General features: G+C 24.7%; 1 protein-coding gene across 1 annotated transcript; it reads right to left on the bottom strand.

Moving 5' to 3' along the window:
• Positions 1-812: 812 nt before the first annotated feature.
• On the bottom strand, positions 813-23377 carry LOC145828562 (vesicular glutamate transporter 1-like). The gene is made up of 13 exons (XM_082936317.1): positions 23281-23377; positions 20238-20412; positions 19348-19466; positions 18358-18472; positions 18112-18199; positions 16445-16531; positions 16084-16223; positions 15811-15960; positions 7559-7691; positions 6843-6953; positions 6467-6594; positions 1236-1602; positions 813-817 (listed from the first exon to the last, which is right to left on the bottom strand). Exons 1-13 carry the CDS (start codon positions 23352-23354, stop codon positions 813-815), a joined length of 1692 nt encoding a protein of 563 aa, XP_082792443.1. The 5' UTR covers positions 23355-23377.
• Between the last annotated feature and the right edge of the window lie 309 nt (positions 23378-23686).

The following is a 23686-nucleotide window of genomic DNA, read 5'->3' on the forward strand; positions in this document are numbered from 1 at the left end:
GTTTTCCTTATAACTTTAGTTTTTCTTCATTTGTAATTTATCTTTTTCACCAATCATAGGAAAAAAATGGATACAGAAGTATTTATATGTATAAACTTGAAATACTAGAGATTCATTTATTAATTAATAATTAATACCAAATACTCATTAGACAATTTTTTTGTATTTAATGTATAAAGTTTACTTTAAAAATGTACAGTACATGTAAAAAATCTTTCTTTAAACAGTTTCGTAGTTATATTAAACTACAATCAATATTTCGACTACTATACACAGTTTTATAGTGAAATATGAGAAGTATATGAAAAAAGTTCCTTTAGTAATAATCTTTATCAAAAACTTGCTTATCAAAAAAATATTAACGTTTTTGTATTATTGTGTTTACAAACAAGTAGAATAAATAATTGCATTATCAATAAAAAATAAATAAAATACACGGGTCCAAATTTATAAAATAAGAAATAATGACATGTTTAAACAAATATTAATAACTAGTAATTATTACAGTGCATTAAAACAATATAGTTTGTAATTAAGCTTTAAGTTAGTTACAAATAGGTTTTAAAGCTAATGACTAACAAACAGTATAATATTAAATACCTTATTCAAAACAAACAATCATAACTTTTTTTTAAAGCAAACATACATTTTAACGCTGAAATATAAAACAGCCATGTGATGTTAGTATTATCAGAAATAAATTTAATTGAATATAAGTTTTTGATAATAAAAAGTTCTGTTAGTAATTAAGTAAAGTTTTTCGATAGTAAATAAAACACTGTTTAGAAGCTAGAGGCTATAATTGAGAATCTTTATTCTGAAAAACATTGAAATCATTACAAATATCTTTAACAGATAATTGTGGCATAGCTAATCGCTTTCAGGTTTGTTATATTGCATACTTGTGCGATAGCAATTAAAAAAATATTTTTACAAAATAGAGTATTTGTACTATAAGAGCATAAATGAGCTGTATAATATTTTGGAACCTCAAAAGTATTGGAGAAAATACAATAAAGTACTTTCAAATGTTTTAAACACAAGGTTAGTTATACTTAGAATAAATACTAGACCACTTACAAAAACTTATAAAAATCATTTTAAACTCCACTTAAAAATAAAGTCTTCTTGTTAATTGGTGTCTTGCACTTTAATATCGTCTATATTTACCTTATTTGTTGAATTTTTTGACATAAAAGAGGATGAAAAAAATGTTTCTTTTGGTGAATTCTTACCACTACTTCCGCTAGTCATTTCTTCCGTCGTTGTCGAAGTGTTTTTCCCTTCAAACAAAGGGTTGTATCCTCCGTTTGGATTTTTATTAACAAAAACTTCTTGCGTTTGATCAAAACCGTTAAAATGAGGGGACTCTTCTTCGTTTAACCGGTGGTTTTTTATAACGTTATTTTCAGACGTCGCTGGAGAAACTGTTTGAGGGGACTCCCCATCTCCAAATTCTTCATCACACATAATACACATTTCTTCAGCTGGAGGGTCAGCCCATGATTGCTGCTCTCCTGATGCAAAAGCTCCGTAAAATATTATTCCTGCCAGATGAACAGATGCGGCAATTATGAAAACTTCCTGCCAACCTTTTTTTCTCTGTTATTAAAACAGCATCTAGAGTATAAAACTTCAAGTTTTTAAAATAAGTTAATTTATACAAAATACGTTGTTTGCATAAATCTTATTTCTTTTATTTTCATATTAATTTGATAAATGTACTTTTCATCACTAGTTTTATAAATAGAATTATTTGTGTTTCAAGATTACTTTTACACAAGTTGATAACTTAATTGAAGCTAATAATACGCTTATTAATTAAGTTGTAAGGACTTCAAATACAAACAATGATTTTTATCAAGCTGTCGCCATTTGGTGCAACAACTTTTTAGCACTAGTTTTATGATTCATTTTTAAATGCAATTAATTTTTCTAGCTATGTTACTAAATAAACCAAATAAGACATTATAGAGATTTTTACAAGTTTTTTTTAACAACACTTAAAAAATTGCTTGTTTACTGAATAATTTTTGTATTGTTTAAAAGCTTATTTTTTTATCTTTTAAAAAGTTTTTATTATGTATATATACTTAAAAGCAACTGTGATCTTATTCATTACAGCCATTATTCCAAAAATAATTCCAAACTAGTTGAATATAACTTTGTTTCAATATTTTTCTACTAACTTTTAATTTCTTAGTACTTTTAACTTATTTTTTGTTTTTGTTCTATAATTTATTAACAACAGTCTATTGCTTATGTTGGTCATCAGATTTAAAGATATATGATATTTTTAAAATTTAAGATTAACTTTTATTACTTACAAATTTACCAAAAGTATAGTATAAGTAAAGTTTAAAATGAATAAAATTTGCTACACAAGTTGTCTAAGTTTAGTCTAACCAATCGCATATTCTATACTAATTTTAAAAAGAGTAACTAAAATTGCTAAAAGCTTCCTTAAAAACTTTATTTAGAATATTATTTGTTTATTCACTTTTTTCTATTTTGTTTTACTTAGTACTTAAGTATATTTATTAATGCTTAGTATCATTAAAAATACTACCAACATTTATTTATAGCTACTTTTTTTGTTCATTTTTATATGTATTTTTTTTTCTGAAAAGTCTTATATCGGCTTTGTTTAAAGGAAAATATTTTTGGTTTATCTTTTTAGCACTAAACTGGACAACACAATCATTAACAACAATCTTTGCGACATTCTGCGACCTGGTTTCGTCCTAATTCGGACTTATCAGGCAGATATGATTGAGATGAATCTTTGTTTTAATTAAAATAAAGGTGATTAAGTAGTTTAGTTTTGTCTTTAAAAAAAAGTTTTACAAAACAAGTATACCTAATAAGTTATGTTTTTTTTTTAATTTGACAACTAAAAAGAGTTGGATAAACAAAAGGCTGTAATACTTATTTTACTTAACAACTATACAATGCTAAAGAAACTAGAAACTTAACTTAAAACAAAATGGTTCAATAATGTAAATAAACTTTATCAAAATTTATTACTTCACGTTACATTTTATGCATGAACGAAAGTTATTTGTTTCTAAAGTTTTGTTGACTAATCGTTTTAGATAACGTTTGCCACTTTAACAAAATTATTGTCATAAAGGAATATAGTCATCTTGTCAAAGTATTTTAGACTAGTATTGTAGACTAAGAAAATGCTTAATTTACATACGTACTATAGCGTTTTATTAAAGCGATAACATTAATTTATTAGCTATTTCAATTTCTACACTTTGATAATTTTTTTGATTTTTCCTAAAATATGTATTTTTCAATTTTAACAGCACTTTAGAATACAGAAAAATTAAGCATTTTTAACTCAAGTTACCAAATTCGTGGTAGTCAACGCAATAAGCATCTAAAACCACCAGTAAATTTTTATATACTCTTTAGATAGCCAAATCATTATTTACTTTTACAAGCTTAAATGGAAATATAATAGATTTTTTTGTCCTAACAACTGTGTTAAATTAGGTTATCAAGTTGTTATTTGAGCCTGATTTTAAATTCACATTTAGATTTGAAATGTTTCATATGGAAACGGGTCAAATATGCACGAAGACTTTTTTGCACAAACGGACATTTTTGCACGAGAGTAGAAAAATATTTTTTTTAAATAATATTAGTTTATAAAAAAAAACTAAAAAGTTACCGACCGAGGGGTAGGGTAAGGGGTAACAGTGATGGTAAAAAAAAAGCATTAAAAACAAAAAAAATTAAATAAAAAACTAGAAAAAATTAGATGTAAAATAAACTGTCAAAAAAAAGAAAAATGAAAAAAAAATTACCGACCGAGGGTAAGGGTTAGGGGTAACAGTAATAGAAAAATAAATGTATACCTACTAAGGTGTATTAATAAAAAAAAAAAAAAAAATTATAACAGATTAATAATTTAAACAATTTTTTTCCGGTGCATAACTTATTTTAAAAATATAACAAAACCTATTTTATTTTTTCCTTTCGAAGTAAGTCTTGTCAAAAATTGTATCTTACTAAGTTTTGAAATTGACTGAATTGAAATTGAAATAAAATTATACTGTAGTTTAAAGTTTTAAAATATAAATTGACGTAATAATCATGTGTAAAAATTAACTAAATACTTTCATTAAAGAACTTTGCTGTACTTGTAGAAAAACTTGTTATATTAAAATCAAACTAAAATAAACCAGCGATAAAAAATGAAAATAAAACTACACTTTTAAAAAATTTTACGAGAAACCTATCACTTTAAAATTACTTAATATAGGGATTTAAGAATTCTAGTTTGGTATACGAACTTTTTCTGCTTACATAAACTGGGCCATAAAAGTTGAATGCATAAGGCTTCTAAAATATGTGGCTGAAAAGAGTTCTCCGCTCTCACTAAAACTATAAAGTTCTCTTTTTTATAATTTTTGGCGAACTCATGATTGTCCAACAAATGTTGCCCAATCGCCGAGAAGTATTTTTTCCTAGGTTTCTCCGAACGACCATCAAACCAACTTTTCAAGATTTTCGGAACATGCTTATCGATTCCTACGTGAAACCTTTGAGATGTTCATCCAACGTAGTCACTACCACAGTGGTTACTAAATTTATAGATGATGTTACTTTTTTCTTGGGTTGGCGAATTATCTTTGTAAATTCCACTTAGAGGTCGATCAGTATACAAAATTGCTTTTAAACGAACAGAGTGGAAAATCTGGTTAATGTTTTTAGAAATTTTCTTAGAAAACCTCTCAGAAATGTTTTTAAGGTAAAGAACTTTTAAGTACACTTCTGAGGGCCAATCATTTTAAAGCTGTTGAAGTTCTTGCTCTATTCTCAGTCTTTTAATAAATGAGATTTAACTCTTTAGTTAAAAAAATGTTTAGTCTTCTTGAGCAGAATGAGTTTTTCTATGAAATGTTCTAACCAGGTTTTTCTAAACAAGCGCTTTTGACCTTATGAAAACGTACTTATTTACTTAATTAAAATATGCTCAAAAAGTATTTTTGAATGTAGACTTGTATTTTTAAAACATAGTTTATAAGTATTAATTGCACAATAACTAAAAATCACCCATCTTGTACCTTTTTACTACTTTTTGCAACTCGACCTGCTAAAATTGCCCAAAAGGGGACAAAATCGACCACTTTAGAAAACCCTGTTCTAAACACAACTCCTTTTTTTTCATAATATGATTGCAAATATTTTATTATGTTCATAACATTATTAACAGACTTGATTTATTTCGATTCGATACTAGGTTTTTGCAGTTTTTGTCGCAAATTAGTTTAAAGTTTTCTCAGATATGTAGTTTTTATTTTATATAAGCGAAATTAATTGTAAAGGATAGTGAAAGTTATTAAACGTTAACTAGTAAATCATTATGAAAGGAAAACTACATAAAAGAATCCTATAAAAAAAAAACATATACTTTTTAATATTTTACAGTTAAATTTATATGATAAAATAATAAAAAAATCGTTAATCGAGTTATTATCAAAAGTAAAATGCATTAACTTTTATTTTTGTGTCCTAAAAAAATGTTTTGCTTAATTGTTTCATAATTTTAAAGTTTTCCAGTATTATGCTTGTATCTAGAGACTTTTTTAGTTATTAGCTCGTAAGTTACAGGGTCTATTCTAAAAGTTTTATATATTTTTAATTAAATAGAATCTTACTTTTTTTTTTAATTAATTTGGTAAAAACTTTTATGAATATTAACTAACATTTCATATGTTATAAACTTTTTATGTCTGCAATTGACTCAATATCATATTTGAATAAGTGCTTTCTGTAAAGATTTAACCAAATAAACTGTAAATTTTATCACCTTCAATTAAAAAATAAATTATATAGAATTAGTACAAATATTTTATACAACCATTTCTTAGTGAAGTTTTTTTTTTATCTTAATTTTTTACATTGTTTTATTCCTATGTTAATTTTATTTGAGATATTTATTCTAACTTCATAACTTTTCTTAATTAACGAACTTTTTTAGTGAACCCCTGTTTCAGAACAAATTCTAAAAAGATAAATCTTCGATACGTTTTTTGTAAAGGTTGTATATACTTTTTAATGTATGTAAATTTTGTAAACTAACTATTAGGATAGCTCTTATTTATTTAACTTTTAAGTCTCAACTTCTAAGAAACTTCAAAAAGCGTAAGGTGAGATTTTAAGTAAAACGAAACTTGAAGCTGCAGCTAGCTGATAAGTTTACATTATGAATAAGCAATCATAAAGACACTATATAACTTTTATGTTTGCTTAATTTTTTTTTTTGAATTATTTAAAGATGGTTTTATAACCCGTTATTTTGATTAAACGATCGATCGTATTTTCTCAAATAAAAATTTTTGAAAAAAAAAACAAACATACATTTATGCAGGTGATACATGCAAACTAGCTAACATAAGTTATCTAGTCTGTATAATAGTGACTAAGCTGAGAATTAAATTCAATTAACCTCGATTTTTGTTAGGTAGCTAACAAGTACAGGACAAATCATTCCTGCCAGAGTTCCTGCTCCATTAGAAAGACCCATTAATATGCTCGCATACCTTGGTGCAATGTCTAAATGATTTACATTGAAACCTGTTTTTAATAACACGCACTAATTAAACAGTAAAAACAGCTGATAAATTTCTAACGAATAATTTTCATTGAGTTTAGTTTTTAGGTTATCAATATTTAAACAAAGGCTTAACAAATATTTTTTGTCACTAATACATAAGTACAATAGAAGCGAACACAATACTAAAAGAAAATTTGAATAGATCTTGTTTATAATGACTTCTTAAACTTAGATATAAATAAAATAGTTGAACAGATTCATACAAAACCTGAAATTGCAAATCCGCTGAAGCCAACTGCAAATATTAAATACACAATGGCTGCTGTAGATCCGTGGCTGCCAGCTAAAATAAACAAAAATAACGCTTCCATACCAAAACCTAAAAAAAAAATTGTAACTTATTTAATATATTTAAAAGAAAACAATTCAAAAGACATTATTTAATAATTTTAAAGTTTTTCTTTAACCGATTATGTTTTATGTGCGACTTATATACTTACACTAAAAAAAATACAAATAAAAGAACCATATGCTAGGTAAATTTTAACTCACCGTTTCACCCTCAGTGGTAGCAAACATAACTTTTTACTTAAAAGTTTTTATGATATTGATCTTAAACTGCATTTCTAATTTATGAGATGAAAATACTGTTGTAAGTTTTTTTGAAATTCCGAAATACAAACTTATATAATTTTCAATTTTATTGTTCATAGTTCAATAGTTTTTGTTTTTCCTTAATTTAAATACAAGTTTTAATGATTTATTTTGCTTTTTGTTAATATTTACGGATCGAATTCTACTAAAGAAAAAATATACAGATTAAAACAGAATCACTTTGTAAATTATTGCTAAAGTTTCTTTTTGTTGTTAGCTATATACGCATATTTTAGCCATAAACGTCTCATGGTCGTTACGTAAGCTGTTAACTGTTTGTATAAGCTAACAAATAAAAAAACTTAATTTAACAAAGTATTTATAACGTACCACCACAATTCATTAACTTTCGAACGTTTGTTGTTGTCATGATGTTTTGAGTTCGCAGAAAATCAGCCACCCAACCGCCTATCGGTACAACTATTGTCATAACTAAATGGGGTGCTGCTGAAATTATACCGATCTGTCAAGTTTTTAATACTTTTGTACGTTCATCTTTCAGCAATATTTATAACACTTGAAACAGATAACTAAACCATTTCTATAGTTAAACACCGAAAGATTGTTTACAAACAGTTTATACCATAAGAACAAGAATATTTCAAATAAAACTTATTTTTTTTACTTACTTTAAGATTAGTTTTTGAATTTTTTATTTCAAATTTGTTATTTAACAAAAAAAAATTTTTTTATTAAAGTAGCTACAAAACTTAAGTTTCACAACTTAAGATGTTTTTTATTTTAACATTAATAAAGTTTTTAATTTCATAAAAACTAGCTTGTTATTTACTACTCGTAGAAACTAGAAAATTAACTGTCTAAACTTAAAATGTCTAAGATTGTCGGTAGAAACTTTAAATAACTCTTAAAGTATGACAAAAGGTTGTTTTACGTTCTTTGGTTTAACAAAAGAGTAAAAAACTTATTTCTTAAAAGTTATTATTAAACAGATGCCTAGTTATTTTAAATTATTAACTTCTTTTTTCGATGCACGAATAGTACAACAATTTTTTTAATTAGTTTGAGATAGTTGCTGGTTTATATTTGTTTCATAAGTTTTAATCTAATCATAAAACAATAATGTTTTAGATTTTAGAGTTAATAAATACTTAAGTTCTATAAACACCAAAACTTTTATAAATGCTATAAATCCATTTATTCTTAATAGTAAAAAATAAGTAAGTAAAATTTAATTTTTTTCAGTACAGTTGTATAACTGCAGTTAGCAACTTAAGAGAGGAATTTATTAACGTGAACTTTTTAATTTAAATTTTAAAGGGTTTTTGTTTTATAAAGTTTGTTGTAAAAAAAAATGATTTTATTAGAAAATTCAGAGTTATTACAACACAATTTATTAAACAATATACTTAGGTTGTAAGCTTATAAAAAACTTTATGTAAAAGTATTAAAAAGTTATTAAAAAACAACTCACTTGTTGTTTATTGTAAAGTAAAAAAAATGTTTTTATTAGAAAATTGTGAGTTATTACAACACAGTTTGTTAAACAATATACTTAGGTTGTAAATTTATAAAAAACTTTATGTAAAAGTACTAAGTAGTTAATAAAAAATAATGACAAAAGGTAAGTTTCATAAAAAAGAACGAGCAGTAAACTTTTAGAATATTTTTAACCAATATTTAATTCGGCCATCATCAACAAAGTTGAGATGCTTCGCGCCATCAATAATAAATAATGAACTTTACCACGCTATCATCGACAACAGCATCCGAGACAACTACGACCGGTTTCGTCTTCGTCTGTTGTTGTTGGTCGTGTGGTAAAGTTCATTATTTATTACTATTTTTTAAACAACTACTATTGGTAAGTAAACACTATATTTTATTGAGAAATTTCTTTGTCCATCAACTATTACAATTTTACGGACACTGTAAAGATATTTATCTAGTATCACATTTTAGTAAAAATCAAATTGTTTAAGAATTTAAATCTAATTAAAATAAAAATTTTCTCAGTACTTGCTTTACTCAACTGACGCACGTTTCTCTGCGTTATTTTTTTATTATTAACAAATTTCCACAAAATTCTGAAAATATAAGATAAAGACAATGGTATCTTAAGTAAAAATAAGCAGTAGTTTTATTATATTATTAACTAATAGTAACCACAATATATATTAATAATTCACGGAGTAAAATGGAATAAGTTTAGGCAAATTAATCAGCATTAATAAGTAAGTTTTAACTATAGTTCTATGCAGGAGCGTAGCACTAGAGCAGCACTCCACTTAAAATAGTTAGTTATATTTTTATAAAAGTGTTAAACTTATCATTAAGAAGAAAACTGTTGTAATGGTATTTTTTATTTATTACTAAATCAGTTTTATAGTACATAAAACTAAGAATTTTTTTAAACACTTATAATTCTTTCTGCAACTCCTAACAAAAATACAACGCGTCGCCACCGGTGCTATGTACTCCGTAAAACTGTGTTAGCTGTTTTACACAGAAAAACGTGCGTCAGTTGAATAAAGCAAGTACTGTGAAAATGTTGTTATTAATGCTTATTCCAACGAATTTGCAATTTTTTTTTTAATTTTTCAATTTATATTTATAAATAAATAACGGCATATTGAACATAATATTTGACATTGTGCAAATTTGAATGTTTTCTTACTATTTTTAAATTTTAAATTTACAGCTCTGAAGTAAAAGTATTTATAAACCATTTGTATATTTATTCAAATATTTAATGCGAAAGAAGTCATGTAAGAACGAACATGTTCGACTGGTGTTGTGGTGTACGACTCGATAACCGAAAGGTTCTTCGTGCACCAGGTCCTAAGACAATATATTTTGAGCGCCTTATTTGTCATTTAATAAACTATATTTACGTCTTATAAGTTAAATGGAGGATTTATGATCACGAATAGCCTTGAAGTATCATTTTTATCAGTTTTAAAACTTCTATTTTACTTAATTATTTTTTAATAATATTTCTTATCAATATTTAATAATAATATATACATACAACCTTGTTCATCATGCATTATAGAGTTTGTTAACTGCGATCATTACCTAAGCGCATGTAACACAGTGTTAAGTAATAAATTCTGAATTAAACGTTTTCTAACTGACACTTACTTTTATACACCTATAAGATAGTTCTTATGTATAAATTACATAAATTCATTACATAAGTTTTGATATGATATCTTAAAAAAATCAGATATAAAAGTTTTTTTATATTTTTTAATGAGCACTTTATATTAATAATGCTTAATAATTTCAGGCAATTCAATATACTTTTTTTTTGTTGTACAATTTCAGATTAATGTTTTTAAATTGTTAGAATCTCATTACTGTTCATGATATAGTGTACTAACATGCAACTTTATTTTTATATTATTAAAATTATTCATTCTCTTCAATCTTTGTATGTAACAAGAGTCACATGGATATATGAATACATAATAATATGACCTTTTTTGAATAATATCTGTATTACAACATTTTTTTAGAACTAAGTCAAAATATTTCCAAAAGTTATGAACTTTAATCGTAGACCTAATTTAAAAATAACTTAAAGTTATTTCAGTAAAGCAGAACTCATTCACAATATCTACTTATAGTAATATAAATTAATTTACAATGTTTTAATACATGTTAAATTGTCCGTAAAGCATTTTAGTTATTAGTTAATTTAATAAAATATTTTTCTGCAGTTTATATGTTCAAATTTAACTTTATCTATTACTTAAATACTATCATTTGTCATGAAAAGTTATTACTCAGTTAAATGATGCATTTTTTTTTATATTTTCTTTCTTTAAAGTTTAAGATTTTTAATGCTAAGCAGCTTTTTGTAGTTCAAAATAATTCAAGTTAATAAGTGTAGAGTAGCTTGTTGACTCAGAGGTCTTAGTATACATTAGATCCTTTGACCGTATTTGTGAGCGTAGTTTTCTTTTTCGTTTTCAATAAATTACATATTAAGTTTTAATGGTTTAAAAGTTTGTAGAGCTATAGTTAAAGAATTAATTTCTTTTTATAAAAAATGATATTCGTACGTGTTTATGTCTATTTTTAATAAAACCACCATATTATAATACGTAAAAATTTCGGTATAGGGATAAGCTTTTTTAACAGCCAAATAAAAACTTATATTATAAATAAATGCTAGCATATTATAATTACTTAATTTAAAATTATTTAGTGTTTCGGTAGTTTCCTTAGTTTGAAGCAAAATAGATGCGTTACGTATTTACAAAAATACTTTTTTTCACTAAAAGTATATTAATAATGAACTATTTTCTATATGGCAGTTGTTACGTAAAAATAATCTATTTAACCGAAAGGTTCCTTCGTACACCGGGTCTCTGAACCAAAAATTTTGAGCGTTTTTCTTGTCGATCAATAAAGAATGTATTTACATAGTTAACTAATTTTTACTCCCACTGATACATCCTAAATTTTGAACTATTTAAAAGCAGTGCACAGAAGATTGTCAAAGACAAAATTTTGTGCGCACTAGATAATCACCAAAGATAAATTTTATCAAATAATACGTTTTTTGTGGTTTAGTTATGATTTTTTTAAATATCAGTTTATCCCTTTTTAGATTTTTTTGTAATACAATGTAAAATCATCTCGAAAGTACTTTAATTTCTCAAAATAGTTTGTTCACATTAATAACCAGTGCACCACTTTAGGCAAAAAATTGTCTTCATCGCTACTAAACTAATCGTCTTTTGAAAAAGTTTTCAATGCTAAAAAATCAAATCTTTAAACAAACATTTCAATTCTTTCAAACTGCGTTTAATTATTTAATTTTTAGATTTATATAGTAGTATCAAAATATAGTAATGATCTACTATCAGAATACCAAAAACTCAGTTTTTAGAAAAGAATACTAAATTGCTGATCTAGCTGTTTATTTATTGAAGAGTTGAAACATTAAACTATTAAAAATTTAGGAATAAATTAGTGTAACTCTAATTATGTTTTTAAGTATTTACTAAGCACTACATTTGTGATACTTAGAGTTTTATATTTACAACTTTTTTTATACCACGTGGTCAAATTATACGTATTATAACTTTTTTTTAAAGTTTATACCTATGTTTATATTGCTCATATGTTATAAATATTAAATTAATCAATAGTAGATTATTAGAACTTTATATTACCTTTAGTTCAAGTTGTAAGTGCTAAAAAATTACACATTGTAGTTTATTAAGTAATAAACGATAAAATTGATTTTCTAATGATTGAAAACTTAAAAAAATATTTAATTTTACACAACTTAGTCATTGTTGCGATTGCACAGTTTGTGTTTATTTTCTTAAACAAGCACTTAGCTTATTATTAGTTTTTTTTTTTTTGAAAACTTGTCTGGCGAGCTACTACTAATGAACTACAAATTACCAATTTACTTTTTCTTTGAAATAACCAAAAAACGCTTTGCTCAGTTTATTTAAATAAAGAGCGAAAAATAACTAGATAAACAAAAGAAAGTGAGCTTATTATCTGACTGCAGTTTTAAAAAGAGACAATGCTCCGTCTTTTTTCAACAGAATAAACTTTTTTAAAATGAACTTTATTTTGTTCAAAAATATCGAAGCGTTGTCTTTCTAAAACTGTAGTCATTAAATTGACTCATATTTACTTAAAAATTTATTTAACAATAAATAAAAATAATGAAAACTAAAAACTGTGTACTTGTTAGTACCATTTAAGCATACAATCACAATTGTTAGTTTACCGAAGATGATAAAGATGTCCAAGTTAAAAAATATCAGCGAAGTATCTAATGTATAGAAAGACCTTTTGGTCATCGAGTTACACATCACATAATTATTTTTTTTGTTTTAGCTGTATGAAATTTATTTTTAAATTAGATACTTAAGTTTTTACAAAGACAAGAAAAATATATAACATCACATTTTACTCAAATTATGGTTATTAAATTGTGGTTATCAAATTATTATGGACAAAAAAAAGGTTATGTTTGTTTTTTTACTGTAGTGGTTGGTAAACTGTGGCTTGCAAGTATAAAAACTTTACCAGCAAAAGAAAATTCTGGAACTTACGTTAGGTATTCTGAGGTTTGAAATTAAAAAAAAGTGTTTGGTAAATTTCTTAGGAAATTCAAAACATTCACTAGATATTTTAGGTCTGTTATGAAGAGTAAAATCTAAAAGTAAGCTGCGGCCCAGAATTTTTTTTTTTCGAAAATTTGGTTTAATAAACTCAGGCGTATTAACTTGTTCTAAATACTAAAAAAGTTAAAAAATTTAAAATCTATGTGCTTTTTGATAAAAAAGTAAATTTTTATCTAAAATTTTCTATAACTGTTAATTATATATATGGTTATAGTATAAATATAATAGGATAAGCCATGTAAACAGACACGCAAAAAAAACACTTAAATTGTTTACTATACCTATTTTTATGCTACAGAAGTAAAAGGTTTGTACCTGAACGCAGTGCTTCTGAAATGGGGTTCCGCGAAGCCTTTCCAAAATTTAAAAAAGAACATTTATTTAATTAAACATTTTATATAAAATTAAAATTAGGGGTTCCGCGGAAAAGTTGAACTTTGGAAAAGGGTTCCACCACTAGAAAAAGGTTCAGAAGCACTGCCCTAACCTATGTTGAGAGCTAATTAAAGCTAGTATTTTTAATGCTCTCCAAAATTGCACAAAAAAAAATATTCTGATCGACATCTCAATTTTCTTTCTTAAAAAGTTTTAGTTTAAAACGGTAACTCTTTCTAATCAGAACTTAAAGAAATTAGAACATGTAACAACAATTCAGTATAAATTATAAATATTGCACTGCATGACGTTATAATGCAGATTGCAATTATTATAAAAACGACAACATTCTTCAAACGCTACTTTGATGATATTGTCATTTGGTGTGAGAATTGTGCGTATGCAGAACACAATCTAAAACTAGTCTTTAGACCGATTTAAACTAAAAGTTATGGTGACCAATTGGAGTTTTTGATGACAACCACGTTATTAGCAAAACAGAAAAAGGCGGAATTTGTATATAAAATTACAACAAACCAACCGCCGAAAATCGTCAACTTACAACTGGAAAATACGCTCCATTTACAATTCAAAATGTTTGGAGAGTCAATCAGACTGAACAAACTATGTGAACGTGACTATCTAGAAGAAATAAAAAACTTAAAAGATAAATTTTAAAGACTTGCTTCTGTAAAGCTCTGATTGACGGTATAGTTGAAATTAAAACAGAATGGAGAGCTTAGTTCGGACCAACAATGAAAAAATACTAACAATAAAGAAGTTGACGATGAAGTTAGTGTTTGGAAGACAAACACTTAAAACTAATAAAGATAGAAGTACAGTTAAACCTAAATATCTTAGAGGCATTTAAACGTCCACAAGGAATTGCTACATTATTAACCACTTATAAGATCATAACTAATAAAAATAATGCTGTTAAAGGTAGTTCACACCTTTATGGAAAATGTGTATAATGCAACCGAAAGGAGAAGGTCGGATGGTCACAAAAACAAGTTTAATAAATTTAAAAAGTGGTAAATCCACATAAACAAATTTAAAAACTTTAAAGTTTATACAGCAAAGTGTAAAAAATATGATGAGCTCTGCGTTTAACAGATAATTACGTCTTTTTCCTAAAGATAATGCTCTCACAGGCATAACTGGAAAAACATGACTACAGCAAAAAAAATGATCAAGCTGCACTTAAACTACACTATTCCAACAAACAGCAAAAAGTTTGAAGAAGCATACCAAATTATTTTAACAGATTCAATCAATTTGTAACAAGAAAAAATATATATAAACAAACCAATAATTCTTTTTATCGGGTGCACGACTATTCAAATTCGGAAAATTCAAATTCTTATAGAAAAATTGAAAGGGCCACAACTAAAAATTTAATGCATATTTGTCAAATATAAAAATTACATATGTAGGTCCTTTTAATAACTACAAGCCATTTTTTTTTCTTACAAAACATTAAATAATTTTTGAGACATGGCTTAAATAAAGAAAAAAATATAGTAATTTTTAGTAAATTTATAAAATTTGAGATTTTGCAAAAAATAAAAAGGGGCGTGTAGGTTTTAATAAGATCTTCATATACTTTTTTTTAATTTATTTAATTTTATGTTACTTTTTGAGATATAGTGTTTTAAATATTTTTCAAGAATTTAAATTGTCGGAATTTGAGTTGTCCGAACTTGAATTGTCATGTAACCCTTTTTATCGATAATAGTATCACTTTAAAACAAATAATTTATAAAAAATACTTTTTCATTAAAATCGCTTTTAAAATTTTGTTTCAGAAAAGTTTTTTTCATCGGTAATAGTATCAATCTGAGACCAACTATCTACATCAAATAGCTTATTTATCAAATAGTTTTTGATTTGCTTACAACATAACTAAAGGCTCGATAGATTAAGGTACACTAAACTATACGAAAGATGTTGTTTAATATCTTTCAGAATTTGTTAATATGAATACAAATAATAATTAACAAAATATTTTATGTAAATAATTCTGTACTACTAGTAAGTTGTTTTACAAAATAAAATTAGTTTTTATACGTGACTTGTTATAACCTGTGAAATGTCATCCATGTAAAGTTCAGCGAAAAAAGTAGGTTGATTGATAATCAACAAGTAAAAAGTCCAACTACGACAAAAATTCGCTACAATTATAGCCCATACTGGCATGGAAGTGAAAAAAGCTTTCCAAGGTGTGCCCGACCACTATTTTGAATAATTTGAAAACTTTATAAAATTTTAATCTAACAATCTATACTAAATTTATTTATTTAAAACATATTATTTACTCCATTATACCTCCATTTAAAATTCAACTTAAAATCTAACCCTAATATTGAATGTATTATCAGTTTTTCCGATAGATGATTGTATGTAATCTTTTTCTTCCTTACTTATTGTCGGATGAGTGGCAGGAGATTCGAAGGATGTCCAACACCAAAAAATAAACCATATTATTCCAAATACTCCTGTATGGAAAAAATTTAATACAGAAATAGCTCTTATTTTAAACACTATTTAGTTTGTATTAAATACAATTCTACACAACTTTTCTCAGCAAAGTAGTATTAAAATTACTTAGCAGATAGTGAAAACTACACTTCAAAATTGATAATAAATTTTGAAGTTGCTTGGTAGAATATTGATAAAAATTGTTTTTTTGAATAGAAAAATTTTAATTAAAACAAACCAAAAACGTAAAATACTGAGTCCCAACCGCAATAATCAACAAGAATACCACCAAATGGCATTCCTAAAACTGCACCTGCGTAGCTACCTGTAGAGAGTAAGGTTTACAAATTGCACAAAATTATAGGTATAATTTGTAGTTATAGTATAATACCAAAATGTAAACAAGCATTAGTAGTTTGAAAATATATATTTTTTAAAAGTATCAAATAAGTAACTTTAAGTACCTTTTTAAACTAGAGAAACAAATTTTGAATAAGAACTTAATTATAATGCGTTTAATTAACTAAAAAAAACTACACTTTTTATCTTTTCAACAGTTTGTTAAAAATTTTCAAAACTTTTAGTTTTATAAGCACTAAAGAGCTCTTTGATCAAAAAATTGTTATCAGAATAAAATTATAAAAACATTCTTGTAAAAACTTTAAACTAATTAAAATGTTATTTTTCGACATTTTATTAATTGAATCAAACTTCAAGTTAAAATTAAACAACTTGGTCCTTGCAATGTTTTGTGTGCGTAAATTATTTGTTTATAATTAGTTTCAAAGACAAGTCGTGACGAATTGTTTTAAAGTATTTATAAAACAATGTGAATTCCAATAATCGATTTTTATTGACTTTGTTTTCAAACTCGTTTTTTTTATAAAAAAAACCTGACAATTATATTCTTTTTGCAATAGGCATTAAAATCCTTTAATAAAAAGCAATCATTGTTAACTTTGTTCAAAAATAAACCAGAGCTTTATTTAATCTAATCTCATTATTACCACGAAGATAATAAATTAGTGTGAAAATTATATTTCATAGATATTTTATCTAATAATATTTGTACAATTTTTTTTACTATTTAAACAGTTCTATATACTTTTTTACTTATAGGATTTTTATACAGGTCGTACTAGGTTATTTAGTATTTTGTTTATTTACTATCTGTTGTAAAATGTCAAGCACGATCAATTTTCTATCATTTTAAAAAAATTTTCAAACTCTACTAAAAATATTCTTTTAACTTTTTAAAAGTTTCATTAGCTTTCAGCTTTAATGCAGAAAGTTTTTGGTCAGCTAAAAATAGTAATTTTTACAACTTAATATTTTTTATAAAAGCTCACAGACATTTATACTAACTGTTTTTAAGCAAGTTACATATTTTTTAAGCATACATGCTGTTTAATTCTTGCGTAATAGATAAAAAATCGATATGAAAAGTATTTAGAATTAAAAAGAAGAAACATTTCTTCACAAAATTAAAAAATAAAATTTCCCTTTGAAAAAAATCTTAAAATAAAATAAACTAAATAATATAGCAAAAAGAAAACAACTACTTTTAGTTAATCATCTATTAACTTGTTTTTATTTTAAATATTTTTGTTTATAACAAATGAAAACTTTTATTATTATCTAATTGTTTACAGCTGTATTTACAAAAACATATACAATATACAATTTTTTTTTAACTAGTTAGTAATTTTTATCATTAAATGTATTGCCTAAAATACTTTACTTAATAAATAGGTAGCAATTAACTTTATAACTTACCTTTCTATCGTTAGTGTATAAAAACATTTCAGATATATAAGTTTAAAAAAGGTCATAAAAGTATATAAATTTAGTGGTAACGAATAAAGTATAAAAAAATCTTTTAAACTAATACCATTTTTATTTAACCTGAAAATGACATTGTAGCCAAACGACTTCTTTCTAACGGTGGGGCCCACTTGCTCCACATACCGTGACAAGAAGGGTAGAGCATTCCCTTTTGAGTATTTTATTTTTATTTCTTTATTTGTTAAATAAGTAATACACAATTTTTAAGTTAAAATCTTAAGCGACTATTTTACTTAAATTAAAAAAATGATAAGCTATGCAACTTATTGTATACAAGTCATCTAATAATAAGCTTTTAAATATTACCTCGGCAAGACCTTGTAAAACTCTTAACACTACGACAGCTGACCATTGAGATCTTGCAGCAGAAGGAATAAATAAGTTTAACACACATGTTGTTACGATACTAAATCCGAATACTCTAAAAATAAAGATCCTTTTTCGTATAAATTTAAAAATTATAATGTTTGTTGATTTTTGACACGATTAAAAAACAAATACAGAAAAAAAAATAATATATATTAGGTTTTACGAATATAGCACTTTCATTAACTTATAGATATGAAATATTGGGTAACTGTGTTAATTTTTTCTTAAAACAGTGTTTGTTGTCATCGAAAAAAGAAGGAAAATTAATTTTACTTAATTTTCGAGTTAGCTATATATTTTTGAAAACATACTAAATTAATACGTCCCTAAACTGTTTAAACAAGTAAATATTTTAAACAATTGTGTATATTTTAATATAACTTTATTTATCTTAAAATTTAAACAACAAGTCATGTACTGTTTACCAAAGAGGTGTTACAAACTTTATTTTCAGTTTGTTTTAATAACATTAAAAAAACTTGGTTAATAAACTCGCAAACGACTTTATTTATTAAATACTGTTAAAATTGAATCAATGCAGCAATACAAAATTCTAAAACAAACTTAGGCAACCTTCTTCTTTTTTTTATTGAGTATATATAAAATTATAAATTTAATAAAATTTTAAAACTCTTGTTTATTTTTTTACAAGTACTTTTTGATAACATAATCTTTTTTTCAAACATCTTGATAAACTTTTTATTAAACATCTTGATAAACTTTTTATTAAACACTTTAGTATAGAAGTTATTTTTTTAAGTAAAGGTATGTTTATGAATTATTACAGCATACACTACACAGAAAACGCTTTTATAAAAATTTTAGACATTTCAGAAAGTTAATCGCATTAGTTTTGGTTGTTTGAGATTTTCATTTTAAGTTATAAACATGTTTTATATAATTATGATGGCCACTAGAAAAAATAACCTGTTTGCTTGAACTCTTGATGCAAGATAACCCCCAGGAACTTGGGTTAAGATATAACCCCAAAAAAAAGAGCCCATTACAAGACCTTGTTCATAGGCTGTCCAATTTATTTCTCCTTTCTAAATATTATTTACTTAATTCTAGCTTGTATTTTAAGGTGATAATTTATCAACAAATACATAACAATATAAAAACTCTTGTTAACTGTATTTTAAGCTTCAGTCAAAAATAAACTTTTTGAAAAAAAAAATTAAAATGGCAATTATTTACATACACAGCATTTATAAGGTATAAAAAACATTTTTTAATTAAAATTTGTATGCTATTAGTTTGTTAAATTGTTAGATATGTTAAATGTTTGTTTATTACGACTTTTTTTTTACTATATCTCGTTTTATCTTTTTCATATGTTATTTATTAAGATACTTCAATTGTAAATGTTTAACTGTTATAAGGATTAAAGCATTTATATTTTAAAAACTTCTAACATTTGTTAAAATTAAGCCAAAAACTTTTTGAAATTCCATAATGCTAAAGGTAGTAAACAACAAGTTTTCGAAAATTTTAACTTTTAAATTATTAATTTAAAGTTTTTTTAACGCCAAAGAGGTGTAAATGCAGAGACAATATATTTATTTATGCATCACTAAACTTTCTAAAAACTTTTTCATTGTTTACCAATTTCTTTTTAATGAAGTGCGTATGCGTTACTTTTAGAACACAACATAAGCCATTATTCAACATTCAATATGAAAGCTTTTAAATTTAAATGTTTTTCATATAATATTGCATGATCCTTATTTTTAACAGCGTATAGTAGCTAGGTTCAATATTTTAAGTTTAATATGCAGCAAAAATGTCTCGTTTTAACAAGTTCGTTTAAATCTTACTTCGAGAACTTCTGTTCCATTGTTAGTCTCTTTTGTAAAATTATTAACCATAACTACTACAGCCACACCAAGGTTACATCTCATTCCAAAAGTTATACAAAAACCTAAAGAGCTCATTAAAGCTAGAACATACCGTTTTGGTACCCATGAGTAGCTATTTGAACAAAGCTTTTCCCTGTAAGAAATATGAAATTCAATACCACTCTTTACCAAAGTATATTTTCAATACAGCTATTTTTCATAAACTATTATAAATTATAAAACTAACTTAAAACTACAACATCTATTTTTAGTTATAAAAAAAATAATCTACTATTTAACTTTATTTCCAATAACTAAAAATTTAGAAAACATTTTTATATACATTTTATTTTTCAAATTCATTATATTTTATAAACAAGGTTTATAATTATTTTTAAGAAATAAATTATTAAAAACTATACTATAAACTTATAGTAAGTTTTGTTTTATTTTTAATCATACCTTTTTTTTTGTTTTACTTAAATCGTTACTAAAGTAAAGTTCAATAAGAAAGTTAATTCAGATAAAGATATTTTCACTTTTGAATATCATAAAGCACAAACTTTAAAATAAAAAGAAATACTTAAAAAAGGTTTATGTTTTTATAAACTTTAACCTGTTCAACTAATTTTCCAATGAGACGTAACTTTTTGCAACAACCTAAGATTTATGTAAAAAAAACTTAACATCTTTTTAAAACCTAAACTATAAAAAAATTAACTAAAGCAATTAAAAAAGCAAAACACTGACTGAGAACTGAATAACTAAAATAAGTTATTTTTTTATAAATCGTACATTTTTAAAACTGTTTCATTTAATGAATTTATGGTTTTGAATATTTTTTACAAAGTGTTAGTTTATTTGAGTCGTTATGTTTTTTACTTTTTTTGTAGTTTTCAAAAGGGTATAAATTTAAAAACTTTAGAAAGGTTTAAAAACCTTTTAAGTGGTTAGATCATCATAAATTAAGCTTTCATATTGTCAAATACAAATAACCATGCTAGATTATAGATACTTTTAAATCAATCTAAAGTTTAAATTAGTTTAAACGTATTTAATTCACTGCGCTTGTTGACGTAAACTTGGGTTGACTTGAAAATGAAAATAAAAACAAATTAGAAGTTAAAGTGAGTAAAGCAAGGGTAGTTTAATTAAAATATATATTTTTTTTAAGTGACGATAGACAATTGCTTGTTTGTGGGTTTTATTCTAAAATCAGTAAAGGCAAGTTCGATAATAATGCGGATTAACTTAACGTAGATTCTCGCTCGTGAATATTTAATGAGAAAAGGAAAAATTACTTGTTTGCTACTTAATGACTGTTTAGTGTTGACACAGAATTGTTATTACCTCATTACTGCTTGTATTATACTTGAGTCTAGGTTACAATAAAAGTTTAACTTTACTTGGCAAAATAAAAGTTTTGTAATAAATATCATACATAACATTAAACTAAAAAACAGTAACCACTATTTTAATAATTTAAGTAGTCTTTTTTAAATTAAAAACTTAAAGTATGTATCTATTCAATTTTACTTATTTACTTTAAAACTGTATATTAGAAATTTTTTTGTATATTTTACAAGAATTATAAGGATTTAGGTTTTTTTATAGTTAGTATTGTTTAATTCTGAAAAATAACAATTAATAATTAGTCTTAAAACTATAACACGAATAGAAAAGATAGTTATATAGATTTTTGAGCAGCTAATTTTATACTAAGTAAGACTTATTTTAAATAAAAAGATCCACGTGAATTTATATATGTTTTATGAACTATGTGCTTCGATTTATGTTTATTTGAAAAACTTTGAAACAGAAAGACTTAGAAAGACTGTTTTAGTTAATGACGAAATTTATTATATCTTTTTCAACATTCTATACCAACTATAAAGTCAATTTTTTAGCTTTTTTTTTTAAACAAACGAAAAAAGTTTTTTTTTTATTATACTAAATAAAAGTTTTTAATCTTTGTTGTTTAACTGTAAATTTAAAAAATTTAAATATAACGCAATAACTAAACATTTTGTTTATTTTAATTTTTTGCAAAACTAAATTATACGAGAGATGAACAGTCTTTAATACCTTTTCAGATATTATTGAATTTAAGAAAGTGCTGTAAATAAAAAACTGTTTATTTCCTAATTTGAATAAATAAAAATGTACAAAAATATCCAAAAACAATGTCGAATATAAAATTTTACAAACAATGAGTAAAATTTACGATTGACACAAAAAAAGCTTACTTAGACGTTTTATTTTAACTGTAACTACAAAAAAAAAGTAAGTTTCAGTTTTAAATTATTACGTACTGTTATACTAATAGTTATTATAATTTTTTTAAAATTGCTTGTTTTTTAGAGCCAACTAAAATTTAAATTTAACTTGAATAGTGTTTTTTTAATAAATTATAAAAAGCATCAATTTACAAAATATAATTTATGAAGTATACTTCTGAAAGACTTTTGTGTCTTAAAGCTTTTATTTATACTAAGTTTTTGGTATTTAATTGTTTGATGTAAACTTTTTTCTTAACAAAACTTATTTTATACATTAAAAACTAAAAATATAAATATAAAGGTTTATAACTTTTACGTTGTATTCAAAAATAAATATCTATAATGCTATGTTTAAGTAATATTTCAATTAAATTATGCTATAACTAACATATTTACTTTAATTTAAATAGACAATTTTTTTTGTTTTCTGTTACTTTTATTGTATTTATAGTTATAAACTTATAAAATAAAATGTTTATTATTACAAAAAGTATTTCTTGATTACTTTTTGTATACTTTGACGCAGTTTTGTTAAATTAGTTTAATAACTTTTGTTTAAACTTGTTAGACGGTTAGTTTTTTAAACTTAAAAACTATTACAGTTTATAGTTTAAAATTTTATAATTAAATAAAAGTTTTAAACATGTTACGCTTGCAAAATATCGTCATTAGTATTAGGGTAAATTGACTAACATATATTTAAAAATTTGATTAAAAAAAATGGAGTAAATGCTTAATCTCACTTAAATGTAATTGACTGGTTTTTCTTAGTTGAGCTTGGCGACGATTGATAGCCGCCAACAGTCTCACCGTTCATTTCTTCGTAACCCCCTACGTTCATTTCCGTTGTTTAAAAAAAGTATTAGCGCATGAAACTCGAAACTTTTTGCTTAAATATATCGCATAAAAAAAGAAGTCCCTCCGTGGCTGATTTAATTATCTGCTCATTTGATCTCAACATTGCCACCTAGTGGCTAAACACGCTCAAACTCTATCCTCATGAATTTTTAACGAGCAAGCCGCATACAGAAATTGTTACATTTTTGTTCCTTCTCTGCACTTGGTCTCATACTACAACCGTGCTTTAACGTCCCCTGTCGCTTACATAGTTTTGAATAACTTATAATAGCAACTTAATTTAAAATTTTA

Source organism: Thalia democratica, chromosome 2, assembly GCF_965202585.1.
Source record: "Thalia democratica chromosome 2, ktThaDemo2.hap1.1, whole genome shotgun sequence".
NCBI classification, from domain to species: Eukaryota; Metazoa; Chordata; class Thaliacea; order Salpida; family Salpidae; genus Thalia; species Thalia democratica.

What these genes read in the sequence shown, in the direction of transcription:
- LOC145828562 (XM_082936317.1), bottom strand. Translation starts at nt 23,354, where the DNA reads ATGAACGGTGAGACTGTTGGCGGCTATCAATCGTCGCCAAGCTCAACT. An exon ending in ATGGAACAGAAGTTCTCGAA is followed by an intron (nt 19,467 to 20,237) that starts GTAAGATTTAAA and finishes AATAATATTTAG; the next exon opens with AAAGGAGAAATAAATTGGAC. An exon ending in TTTTACAAGGTCTTGCCGAG is followed by an intron (nt 18,200 to 18,357) that starts GTAATATTTAAA and finishes AATACTCAAAAG; the next exon opens with GGAATGCTCTACCCTTCTTG.